The sequence below is a fragment of the Phoenix dactylifera genome, chromosome 5, assembly GCF_051530095.1.
Source record: "Phoenix dactylifera cultivar Ajwa chromosome 5, Ajwa_hap1_PhDact_Kaust_v1.1, whole genome shotgun sequence".
Lineage (NCBI taxonomy): Eukaryota > Viridiplantae > Streptophyta > Magnoliopsida > Arecales > Arecaceae > Phoenix > Phoenix dactylifera.
Genome location: NC_143194.1, coordinates 32,244,722 through 32,257,816, shown reverse-complemented (window position 1 = coordinate 32,257,816; position 13,095 = coordinate 32,244,722). Strand labels below are relative to the sequence as shown.

General features: G+C 38.6%; 1 protein-coding gene across 1 annotated transcript; it reads left to right on the top strand.

Moving 5' to 3' along the window:
- Positions 1 to 3,232: 3,232 nt before the first annotated feature.
- Positions 3,233 to 6,400, top strand: LOC103702936 (plastid division protein PDV1-like). The gene is made up of 2 exons (XM_008785578.5): positions 3,233 to 3,649; positions 5,738 to 6,400. The coding sequence occupies exons 1-2, from the start codon at positions 3,338 to 3,340 to the stop codon at positions 6,251 to 6,253; spliced, it is 828 nt and encodes a 275-aa protein (XP_008783800.3). The 5' UTR covers positions 3,233 to 3,337; the 3' UTR covers positions 6,254 to 6,400.
- Positions 6,401 to 13,095: the final 6,695 nt, after the last annotated feature.

Genomic DNA, 13,095 nt, shown 5'->3' with positions numbered 1-13,095 from the left:
AACAATCAGCATATTTGGTAAAGTTTTGGCACGATCTCGACATGCTTGAAAAGAATATCGTAACTAACTAAATCAGCAGATAAGAAAAACGTGTGTACTTGAAATAGACATCCTAATTGCCCCGATCAGCAGATATGAAAATAGCTTAACTACTTGTTCGCGAATCTCGTGATCCTAATTATTGACATTTGGGGCGTGATGCGTCTGGTTCCACAGATCAAATTGCGGCAAACAAGGCTAGAGGATCCCCATCAACCCTTCTTTCTATCGAGACAGGCCCAATGCAAGGACCTTCGTTGTAGGTGACCCGCTTGGTAAAGTGAAAACAAATTTTGTTGGAAAGAGACTTGGTTACTTGCGTATTTCCATATGCAACTTTAAAAATCAAGTCCAATCAAACTATCAAATTCGTTAGCTGGCTTAAAATTCATGAGAAATTAATTGATGAAATATGTGCTGAGTAATGTGATGATTAGAATGATTTGCCGGGGAGCTTTGGACTTTATTTTGGACAAATGGATACAACATAGAATTTCAAAAACTATAATGAAATGTTTCTATTAAGAAAAAGAACTATAATAGCCATTGCAATGATTTTGTAGGCCTTCAAATAACACATCATCTAACTACTATTTGCCCATACTTTTTATCATATTTGATGAGCTTATCTAACCTTTGGTATGTAACCATTATATATATGTATGTATTCCATGAAAAAAAAAATCTTATAATTAATTTATTGTTCCTCGATTTGTATTTGTTGCTGGAAATTGGACCCGGGGGTGACCACTGGCCGAGAAGGAAGAGCTCCGGTGCTTGTGGTACGTCGGCGGGCTGCGTCCTCTGGGGGACCTGTAAAAAGCCGGTGGTCGGGGCTTCCGGCGCCAGCCATCCGATGCTTAAGTCAGAAAGAGGCTTTAGTGGAGAAAGAGAGATATTGCATGCGGAGGTTCCAGAGTTAGAATCAAGTAAAATCCCCTTTTATAGGAGGGGTACAGTATTACCTGTGATGTGACCAGACGAATTAAATGAGTTACCGTCATGATTGAGCACGATCGTGTGAATTAATGCATTGCCGTGGAGGGATAGAACGGAGCCAATGAGTTGTTGTGGGTGACCGGACGTAGTTGAGTGAGTCAATTGGTTGCCGTGGAGGGCCTGAGACTTTGAGTAGGCTGGAGGTCCGTGGCGATTGCGCGCATTTAATGGTTGACAGTCATAGCAGAGTATGGTCCCTGGTTGATGTGTCGTGTTGTGGCCGGCAAGCAAAGCATAGTACGCTGCAGGGTGTGGCCGCAACATGTGGACAACGAACTCGGTCTTCGAAGCTCGGCCTTCTGGGCTCGGCCTGCATGAGCTCGGCCTGCATGAGCTCGGCCTGCGTGAGCTCGGTCTTCTGGGCTCGGTCTGCTTGAGCTCGGTCTTCTGGGCTCCTGCATGAGGTTAAACTTGCTGTCGGATTTGGGTGCTTTAATTGTACTTGTGGAGTGGTCCATTTTTTCCCCAACAATATTTATTACTTATTATGACCTGTTTGGATGCCGAAGCATATATCTGGCAACAAGATATGTTTTAATCTATGCATGGTCGAAAAGTTGTGAGTTTTAGAAGTAACAAGAAAGGAGTATTTCCATTTCTACCTATCCATATAAGAAAAAGCATATTTTAAGAAGAATGTAATATCCTAATTTTTGGGGATTGCCCAATTGAGCGTTTTCCTGATCGTTGGATTCTTTTCCTCTAGCGCCGCTCTTTCTTTCATCTCTTGTTCCCCGGATAAATTACGAGGGCTTCCAAATAGCACCTATGTTGGATGTCCAAATGTTTTAAGCTTTAGCAAATCTTTTATGGGCGCCTCTGTTTTGATTAGTGTGGAGGTAAGTCCCCATTAACTCCTTGCAAATTATAAGAATTTTGCCTGGGAAACCAAATTCCGGATCTTACCTCTTTTTGTTACCTTTTGGTAACTTAATCAGGATAGCATGTGAATGCTCATTTGCTCGAGACATATACAAGGGCCAGGAAAAGATACGATTGCTCTAAATATTCAAGAAATCTGGCTGTAGATGACGTTGGATCAAAAGGTGCACCCTGGTGGGTCAAGCTGCCCATGCATTCCAACTCAATTTAATCATGCTTAATTCTAGTTGTTTTTTTAAAAAGAAAAAGGAAAAAAGGACTTATCGAATTACATAAATCTAAGATGGAGCTCACGTTCAACCCTAAGTTCGGTAAAGCCAATACAACCAAACTCCAAACTCTGAATGAGTCCCACCTTCATGATCATGTCTACGTAGTTTATGGCCACTATGAATGAGTTCGCCTGCCTATGTGCTGCATCTTCTTCCTATCTTCTTGATTCTCTTTATTCTTCTTCTGTTCATTGGGATCCATCATAATAGTAAAAGTTGATAGATTTTTACAATATTTAACATAGAAGCAAGCCTCACCAATTTGATACCCTTAATTGGTCATGGAAAGTTGAAAGCTTTTCAAGTTTATGCAATAATTTTTAATAATTTTCTTGTAACTGGTGAAGTTCAAATATGCCATTTGTAGCTTGCCATTGTGGCATCTATGGCCGAGGAGGAGCACCCTAGTGGGTCTAATTCTAGCTGTCACATTCTAGTTATTTCTTTAAAAGGAAAGAAAAAAAAAGGATTTTTTGAATTAGATAAACCTAAGACGAAGCTCAAGTTCTAATTTTAAGTTTGGTAAAGCCAATAGGACCAAACTTTGAAGGTGCACAATTTATGGTCACCGTTGAATACTCCACCTCCATGATTATATTCGTATATACTATATAGTTTTTTTTAATAAAAAAATGTTTATTATGCTTTGTACCTGCAATAACCTTCTTTTATAGTATGTCTAGACCCTCAAAACTCCAAAGAAGGTAAGACCTTAATCAAAATCATTGATAAAACAACCAAGATAGCAATACAAATTAAATAATCTGCACCGCTAAACAAGCCAACGTTGTGGGTGTCACGGAGCCCGCAATCGCATTGCCGACTTCAATTTAAAAAGGTGTCGAAGACCAAAGGCCTCGATTAATTTGCCGTCAACTCGAGAGTGGGCGCCGGGCACCAGCTCACGTGGGCGAAATATACTAATTAAATGACACGGTCCACATCACAGCCTACGATGGAGCCCTCGTTCCTCTAAGATGTCGCCCTTAAAACTATAAACTTCCCCGCTTTTACTCCAGTTTCCGTTTTCGTTCCTTTCCCTCCCTCGTCTCTCCGGAAGCGTCTCCCAGGTGTCCTCCGACTCCCGAATCGAAGGAAAGAGGACGACCCTGAGACCCTAACCCTAACCGTAGAAATCGTTCTCGATGAGATGGGAGATGGAGATGGAGGTGGCGCTGGACAGGATCTGGGACCTCCACGACAAGATCAGCGACGCCATCCACGACATCTCCCGGGCGCACTTCCTCAAATCCCTGAAGGCCCTAAGCCAATCCGCCAGGGAGAAGAAGCACCCTCCGCCGGCGGCCGGAGGGGGCGGTGATGGCGAGAGCGGGTTCGTTTACGTGAAGGATTTCCGAGAGGAGGAGGAGGAGGACGCGGCGATGGCGGAGGCGAGGAGCCTCAACGCCATACGGACCGCCCTCGAGAATCTCGAGGACCAGCTCGAGTTCTTCCACGTGAGCTACTTCAAAATTCTCTTTTGTTTGGATTCCTTATTTGCCTGTTTCGATTTGTTCTGTGGTTGGAAAATAAAAGGCTTATATTTTTATGGCTAACCGACGTTTGAATAAATTGGCTGCTGCCTTATTTTTAGACGAGTAAATTTGTGATCATAATCCGTAGATACTTTTATTTTTCTCTTTTCATGATATTTTCACGGGATCGGGGGTTTATAAATTCACGAGTTTTTTTGGGGAAAAAAATCATCTTGTGTGCTGGAAGGATCATTGGCATTTAGAACTAGAATAATTCTTACGGGAGAAAACATTTTTAGCTTCTAAAATGTTAAAAATAACACTTCTTTTCAGTTTTTTTAAGTCTTTGGTTGACATTGATCCACAAACTTCTTAATTTTGTGACATATTTGATTTAACATTCTATTGACAGGGGTGTTCTTTGTTTATGCTTTCTTGTCTCACTTCATTACTTGTGCATGGTCCACATAACATTTTTGGACAGAAGCTCCTACATGTTTTTCGAATTTCTATATGAATGGCTTATTTCCGTTTTCAAAAGATATTTATGAATGTGTTATCTGAAGTTTGTTTATGTCTCTCTTTTTTTTGTCTCACTTCATTACTTGTGCATGATCCATATAGCTCCTACATTTTTTTATGATTTCTATTTCAACGAGTTATTTCTTTTTTCAAAAGATGTTTATGAATGTGTTATCTGAAAGGAAAATGTCAACAATTTACTCATGGAGAAGAAAAAAGCAACGCAGGGGACCTTTGCTCAACTCATATACTAGGTATCAGAAGTAGTTATATGTTTTGATGAGATTTCAAGTGCTATAAACTTCTAAAATAAGTTGCTGGCTCTCTCATGGAATGCCTAGCAGAGAAACTCTCGATTTTCTTTCTTTCTTTCTTTCTTTCTTTTTAATAATTAGAGTAGTGTTCAAGGTTCAAAACTTTGTTGGTGTAAAGATAAAGTGAAAAAGAAAAAGAGTAGGAAGAAAGCAACCCTGATTATCTGGTTGTCTGGACCTTATTTGGTTGAGGGTGAGTCCTGTGATGTGGGTCTCAGGCTAAAAGTGTAACAGGTCTTATATATTCGTAGGACTTGGAAGATGAAATTAAAGAATGGTGTCCCATTGAGGAACTTCTGTCCACATGTTTACTCCGCCAAAAACCACAGATTTGTAGAGTTCCCATGATTTTCTTGATGCTGTCAAGTTATTCCTCCTTTGAATTTTCTTGCTTAACCTCCAGTTATATATATGCTAAAAGTATTGATCCAGATAAAGGTTTTGTAAATGGGTCTTCTTATCTGATTATATTCATGGTTAATTAATAGCATGAGATTTTCATTCTAGTCTGTTTCATTTTGCTCCACTATTTACAAATTCATTTTTATGATGACTGTTGAATTCTATCTCCTTTCTCCATCTTTAGTTGGAGAGATTTAGACACTCGTTTACATTCCCCCAGGGTTACTCTGATGTTCTTACTAGTGGTTCATTTAAACTGTAACATGCCACTTTTCTGTACAGAGCCCAGTTTATTGTCAGCAAACGTTTTAGGACAAGAGGGCTTGTGTCCACGAGAAAGTTTATTGTTTTTCAGTTGCTGTTATATTCTGTTCTTTAACCAACACCATGAACATTGTCAGTAGATTGTTTTCTGAATTTCGGTTTTGTCTGACAATATGCTCTTATACCAACAAGATTGAAGTGGGACAGATTGGTTGCAACACAATTAGCATTATTAGTATATCCATCCAATGATTTATAATTGCTTGAGGAATCCTTGATGTTCTTTATGCATATCCAATATAATGTTGTTTTCAAATAAGCAACTCATTAGGCAGGGATGTTCTTCTCTAAAAATTCCGAACAAATTTCACAAAAAAATTGAGTCTAGAATACTTACCACTATCCTTCTCAGAGATGTATTCACAAATGGCATCCTATTGCTAATTATTGTTTAAAGTTATTGATCACATTTAGAGCAACTTGTATTTTGCCGCAAGACACCTGCATATGGTTATAATATATTAGGGATGTCTCTAACATTAAGTTTACATGTATCATTGCCCTACAGACTGTACAATCACAGCAGCAAGCAGAACGAGATGCTGCAATAGCAAGGTTAGAGCAAAGTCGCATTATCCTTGCAATGAGGTTGGCTGATCATCAGGGAAAGAAGTACAAAGTCATTGAAGAAGCTATGGAGTTTGTTGGAGATGTGCATGATACTGGTCGTTTTGTCTCGCCAGAAAACCTTTATGAGATGCCAAGGAATCAGTCAGGTGGTAATTTAGAAATTCATGAAGGAAAAAGGTCACGTGTCTTGGTGCAGATGTTAATTTCTGGTCTGGCTTTAGCCAAGAAGTCATTTAGATCGGAAAGGATTGACAGTGTATTAGGGAATGCTGCTATATTTGCTGCAAGTATGCTTGCTTTTCTACAGGTACATCAAGTGGCTTTCAGAACTGAAACTCTGCAGATACAAGATCAGGCATTTTACAGGAGAAATGGAAAGAATATTTCTCGGTTGGATAATTCTTCTCAGACTAGTCAGATAAAACATTTCGATGTGTTATCAGCTAGGGGCTAGGGCAAAGATTTTGATTGGATGAATGCTTATACACGATGTTTTTAACTTGTTAAGTGGAATTGTTATAGCACAATCTTTTGGAGCATGGTGTCTTCTAATTGTTGCAGCACGAAATGTGTAATCATATTTTGCATAGTATTAGTTTGATTTGTTGTCACCTTGGTGCCCGGACCATTTGCCCTGGATTGATCAATTATGATCCTATGATTTAGTTTGGCTGTACGTAAATAATTCGTCTGACAGGGTTTAGGCCAAGAATTCCTCATTGACTTCTACATCATTTATTTTTTTCCGGCAACCTTATTGATAGTTTGAGTGTTGCAACAAAATCAAGATTCATCACATGCATGTATCGTTTTGCCATCAGGCATACCTTTTTCTTTACCTCGCATGCATAACTATGTGAAAGCATGGATGTTTTGACTACAAGGGCATCTTGGCTCGATATGACATCAACTTTTTCACTCCCTTTTCTATGTTTTATGGAATCACAAATCTCACTTCAAGTTCGTTTTATTTTTTTTTCATATGGTAAAGAAGGTTATCCACAAAAAATGAAATTGTACATGTATTTTAATATCATCCTTGCTATTTGGCCAACTATTTTCATTTAAAATAATATTGCAATCAATATCTAGCATTTCAATAAATACTTAAGCTCTTATAGTTTTAACTTGGGTAATTCTGATGAAGTATATGTTGACTTGTTGGTATTGTACGTGGAATCAGGTGTAAATGCTAAGAAGCTCAATTCCATCCAAGCAGTTGTCGGGACCGCCATCTCCAGGTTTCTTTATACCATTTTTCTTCTCCTGGAATGGCATTTAATTTTGAGAGTATCGTAAAGGCTTTTTGCGTTGCTTTATTCTTGATGCCAGTCAGACAAGCCAGGACTGGTCTCTTTAATCTTTCCTGAAGTCACCTCGCTCTGTTCTTGGTCTAATATTCTAATAAGTTTCAGCTTTGGGATTCTTCCAGATTCCTTCATCAATCAATCTGGCCTTCGATGTTACCGTTTTTCTGCACATCTCTTAGTGCATAATTCTTTGAAGCAGGTGTAATCACTGCCGTCCATGATTCCACCTATAAAAAGCTGCACTGCGAAATGGCTCCATACCTGATACTGCAACACGCGAATTCCTGTTGTTGAAGAATTATGTGGGCCTGCTCACGAAAAGAACAGCATAGGCGTGAAGCCGAGCCAAACTTCCTACAATTATCCTCTACCTCTCGTGGCCTTTGGATGACAATAACTGCAACGCTAACATTGCTGACGATATTGCCATAGAATATATTTCTGACATCACAGAAGTCTCACTTGAGTTCCACCCCACCACCATTAACTTATCTCCATCCCTACAATTCACGGTTCAGAGAGAGCATCCTACTAAAACTCTCACTGGCACATTAATGACAGTTCTGGTTTTTTTTAAAAAAAATGGTTACATAAAGTGATACGGACCATACGGTTGTTTTTTTATAGAATTTTTTACATGAACATTCATCTAAATATTAAATTTTACATGGATATCCTTCCAAAATTGATATTTACCTGTATATTCTCGTAAAACATTGTTTTATTATTGTACCATTTTTTATCCTTATTTTTGCATATGTATCCATGTCATCTAACGCCGTTAAAAAATTAACGATTTTAAATTAAAATGACTAAAATATTCTTAATAGGTAGATATAAAAAAAATATTTATAAGATGATTGTGATAGAGAACAAAAATATAATTTCAAAATTTTATTTTATTTTTAATTAAAATAAATATGGTTTTTATTAAAGGGGTTAGAAAAATCGTTATATTATGGGTATTTGTGTAAAAACGACATTTTATGAGGGTACAGAAATAAATATAAATTTTAAGAAAGTATTCATATAAATTTAAATTTTTAAGAGGGTATTCGTGAAAAAAAAAAATTTATATAAGACTTACTGGACTGGTCGCTGACAATTCACAGAACTGCATCAATATATCATGCGATTCCGTGGGCCACGTAGTGGTCTTTTGGGCTCTGGATCTCTTCTACGGCGACACAGGATGCGCTCAACAATATTATCCTATATTTATTGCTTTTGAGAATATTGATGGGAGTTCCATCGATCATTTCCCATCTATATGCTTCATAGCTTAATCAATTCAGTCAGCAAGAATTTGTTCTCCGCCGTTGTCCATTAGCAATCATCGGTCAGAGTTATCTAAAGCCCACAAACTCAGACTTCTCCATAAGTACAGACGCTAGCCCGTTCCGTTTATATTCGGCTTTTGGGCTGAGAATGGCTTGTAAAAACTTGTCCGAACACTCGGATTTGAAGACATTGGGTTGGACCAGATAGTGACCTAGACCAACGAATGCAAATGGGATATAGCGTTGCGGAGGGTAAGTGAAAAAAAAAAAAAAGAGTTGTGTGCATGCACTCCTCTGCAATACGAGTTATGTGATTACTGAATGCTAACGTGGAAACTTGTTTTCCGTTATTTTTTTGAGGGAAAGAGAGGAAACTAAATTTTTTTTCCATTGTTTCAGTAGAGAGTTATTTTGTACGCTGCGCAAGACGTAAATCTGTTGCTTAATTGCCCACGTATTTTTTATTATTGTGGGTAGGGGTGCAAATGGGTCGGGTCGGGTCGGATCCTAGGTGACCCCGATCCGACCCGTTTTTTTGTTCGGGTCCCAATTTTGGACCCGGACCCGACCCGGTTGAAGATCGGGTTGGGTCGGGTCGGGTCCGAGTCGGGTCCGGGTCGGGTCCGGGTCTGATTCGGGTCGGGTTCGGGTCCGATCGGGTCCAATTTTTTAGTGCTTTTGGAAAAAAATTTGGGCAAATCTAATTTGATCATATCATAATTATGAGGTGCTGGGTGACCCATGACTTGAAAGACTTGCAATTGAGCTCCAGTCAGAACAAATGACCCATGACTTACTAACTAAGTCGGTCTACAAGCCAAATTTCATATCACACTATTTTTTATCTATATGACTGATTGGACGGAACTCGGTGTCTCCCAGCTCCCCTCTCACGAGGACAAAAAAAATCCCAGACCTTCTTCCAAAATCCAATTCCATTACAGAAAACTGGCACATGACCCATATTCAGTTGCAGTGTTCCCTCACTTTCTCCCTTCAAAAGTTAAAAGAAACAAAAACCAAAAAACAGAAGGAAAAAAAAAAAACGGCAGCTACCAAGACACTTTGAGGTCTCAACAGTGTAATAGATCAAGAGAGAATCCTGACAGGCCGACGTTCCTTTGGATTCTGTGAACCTATGCTTGTTGCTAACTTGCTATCCTCCCACACTGACCAACAGTACCACAACCCACGCCAAAAACAAAAGAAAAAAAAAGAAAAAAAAAGACTTTTTTTTGCTTTTCTCCTCTCTCTCTCTTCGGGTCCATTCGGATCGGGTCGGGTCCGTTTGGTAAACCCAGATCCGACCCAGAAAATGATTCGGGTCCAATTTTAGGATCCGACCCGGACCCGCGGGTCCTAAAATTCGGGTCGGGTCGGGTCTACGCGGGTCGGGTCGAGTCGGGTCACGGGTCGACCCGACCCATTTGCAGCCTTAATTGTGGGTTTTATGCCCAACAAGAAAATTGGAGCTAAAACCCAGAATGTTCGTATGGAAAAGATTTTCATGTCCTCCACTTATTCTCTCTGATGTTAGATGGACTATTGACAATGGTGAGTGACAATGGTGGCCTACTCATGTTGATAATATTTCAGTACATTATTTCTGGGTGAAAAGAAATCGAATCAGGAGTTCGTCTATCAAGTCTTTGCACCAGAGTTAGCTGAAAAAATATTGTCTATTCTAATGTTGAGCGGAGACATCTTCAACAGATTGGGATAGGATCCATCTTCTGGTTTGATAGTAAAAGCATATAAGTATTTTAACCAATTCCCAACCAAATCATGATGTCCATTAGGTGTGGAAGATAGGTCTTCATCCTAGAATCAGTCTATTATGTAGAAAGTGACTTGGTGTTGTTTACCATGTCCTGATGTCCTTTATAGAAGAGGCCTTCGCATACAAAGTTATTGGGATATAAGTCCGGATGTTGAGAAGTCCATAACTCATGTTCTAATTCAATGCAGATTGGCGGCCCAGGTTTAGTGATTAGCCTCATTTTAGGATTTTGCTATTTTTTCGACTACTTCTCTGGATCGTTTACTTCAGCTTATTAGGGAGAAGATCTTTAGTAAAAACAGGAGATTTGAAGCAACGTTGATGTGTTATATTGTTTGTTACATCTGTCTGTCTAGGAATGATAGTACTTTCTAGGATACGAGGCTAAGTGCAAGGGTGATTCTGCTAAAAGCTTTTACTCTAGCTAACGAGTTTACCCACGTATCGTCGTTTGAGGGACCTATGATACAAGAGAAAATCTGTGGCTCTTGTAGAGAAGTTTCTGTATTCTCTTATCTATATTATTTTTTTGGGAGCCACCACCTCTCTATTATATCAAGATTAATTTTGATGGTAGTGTACAAGCAAGAGGAGCTTTTAGCAGCATAGGTTTTGTCATAAGAGATGCTAATGGTCCCTTATAGCTATTGGAGGTGTTAAGATCTTTAATACTAATATTCCATTAATATAATTATTAGTTGCATGGGAAGAACCAACTTGTGCTATGCAACACTTAAGTGTTTTTCATATTCAATTAGCGGAAGATTCCTTGACAATTATTAGATGGCTATCATAATCGTCATCTACTGATGCTAGTAACCATCCTTCCATTGATGGCGGATGATGCGTGTTTTACTCTCTATTAAAATTTCACACATCTACCGGGAAACTAATAGTGCTACCGACTAGATGGCGAGTTATGCGACTAATCACACTAGATCTACTTTATAAAATTCTTCAACACGTCCTCCATGCCAAATTTTAGATATTTTATTTTCTAGTTCCCATGAATATATGTATATATATATATACACACACACTCATCTTAATTAATTAAGTCATCATTGTATTAAAAAAAACAAATTGGCATGGTTATCCATCCTCCCCATTTTTCTTACGAGAGGCCAACTCTAGAAGAGAGGCAAGACTTGTTAAATTGGCGATTTTTTTTTTTTGATGTAAAATTTGACCAAAACAAAAAAGTGTCTTCTTAATCAACGAAAAGGAAAAGTCTACAGTATTTGACAACTTTTGTGCTGCTTGGGGAATCATCCAAAGCATCAGGTCCCTGCGGACTCCATCATTTCGAGCACGGTAAGGATTGATCTGCTGTAGAATCCATCCCCCAATAAGCTCTTCCATCATGTTGACTTTTGACCTTTCAAAAGCTTGCGAATGGTGGTTCTCGTGAGCCGCACTTTGTTGGTTGCTGAATCCTGGTGGGTCCGGGTCTCGTTTCACGGATCTGTTTGGTGGTCCTCACCAACTATTAAATCGGACCAACTATCGCAATGGATCCGACCCGTTTGCTAGAAAAATGTTCTCGAGGCTAAGGGGGCAATTATTAAATCGGACCACTCTCACAATGGATCCGACCCGTTTACAGCAGTGAGTTGTCGGTGCCTAAGATCAAATGAAAATTATAAATACCGCTCGGCTTATTTTTCTCTGTTCAAATAGAATAGAATTTATCTGCCATGTAGGAGTTCTGTTGGCAAAGTTTTTTGAGCCCCTGCAACACCTTAGGGAGGGCCATGTATTTTGACACCACATCTAAGGACTCATTTACCTGTTTATCTACATATTCATGTACATATAAAGGATATAGCTTTGAGAAAGAAAATATCCATATTTATGTGATGGAGCTTCAAGCTACTTAGCTAGGTGCTTGCATTTAATTCTTTGCAATAAAGCCAGACAAGTTTGTGTTAAGAAAAGAAGTATATCAAATAGTTTCCTTCTGTCCTTGCTGCTTTATGATGAGAAGCTTTGCTATGAAGACTCCCTAGAGAGTTCTAGCTCTATAGACTAATTAAAGCAATTTATAATATATTTTTGTAATGCTAAATATTCTAGGTAATTAATTTTCAACCTTTCTGATAGTTTGTGAACTTCAACTTTGAAAGTCCTAAGTGAATGTCTTAAGTGTTAAAATATTTACAAAAGAAGCGGAAAACAAAAGAAAAAGAAAAAGAAAAAAAATTATTTCTCTATTTCTGTCACATTCGAGACATCCCAGGGTTTACATATATTCATATAAAGACTCAATAAAAGAAAAATAATACAGATTGATATATGACCACGCTAACAAAGAAAAATATTATGGGTGATGTAGGTTATTATGTGATCCCTAAAATTATCCTAATAAGATTATGCCGACAAAGAAACATAATATAAGTTGATACAAGATCACGCTAATAAATAAAAATATTATGGATGTGCAGGTTGTTACGTGATCTCTAAAATTATGTTAATATAAAGCTTAAATATAGTTATCGCATCTAAAAAAACAAAAAGAGGATGCTTATCATATATGAGAGCGTGCCTAATATGATAAAGACGATCACACAATAGCCCTAAATACAATTTTCATCATGAAGCAGGTATATACATGAAAAATGTGCAGCATGGATGCTCCCATGCTCAAATTTTATGTATGTCCACGTACGTATGTACGCATCTGCCTCTTGCTAAGTTAGAAAGACATGACATTAGGGTATCCTAGGTGGAACAATAATAGTAGCATGTCCGTACACAAATGCAAGTGTAGATAGCAGCAGGATGTTGATAAACAAGTTACCCTGCATTGATTTCCGTTCAGAAAACCACGGCGTAGGGGCTGATAATGATATGTCGAGCGATGGATGCGATAAGGTGCCAATTAAACATGCATGAGATGCCAAGGCATGAGCACATGCAAACCGTG

Excerpts from the sequence above, each read along its gene's own strand:
- LOC103702936 (XM_008785578.5), top strand. The coding sequence starts at position 3,338 with ATGAGATGGGAGATGGAGATGGAGGTGGCGCTGGACAGGATCTGGGAC. Across the intron at positions 3,650-5,737 it reads ACCAGCTCGAGTTCTTCCAC|ACTGTACAATCACAGCAGCA; the intron begins GTGAGCTACTTC and ends ATTGCCCTACAG.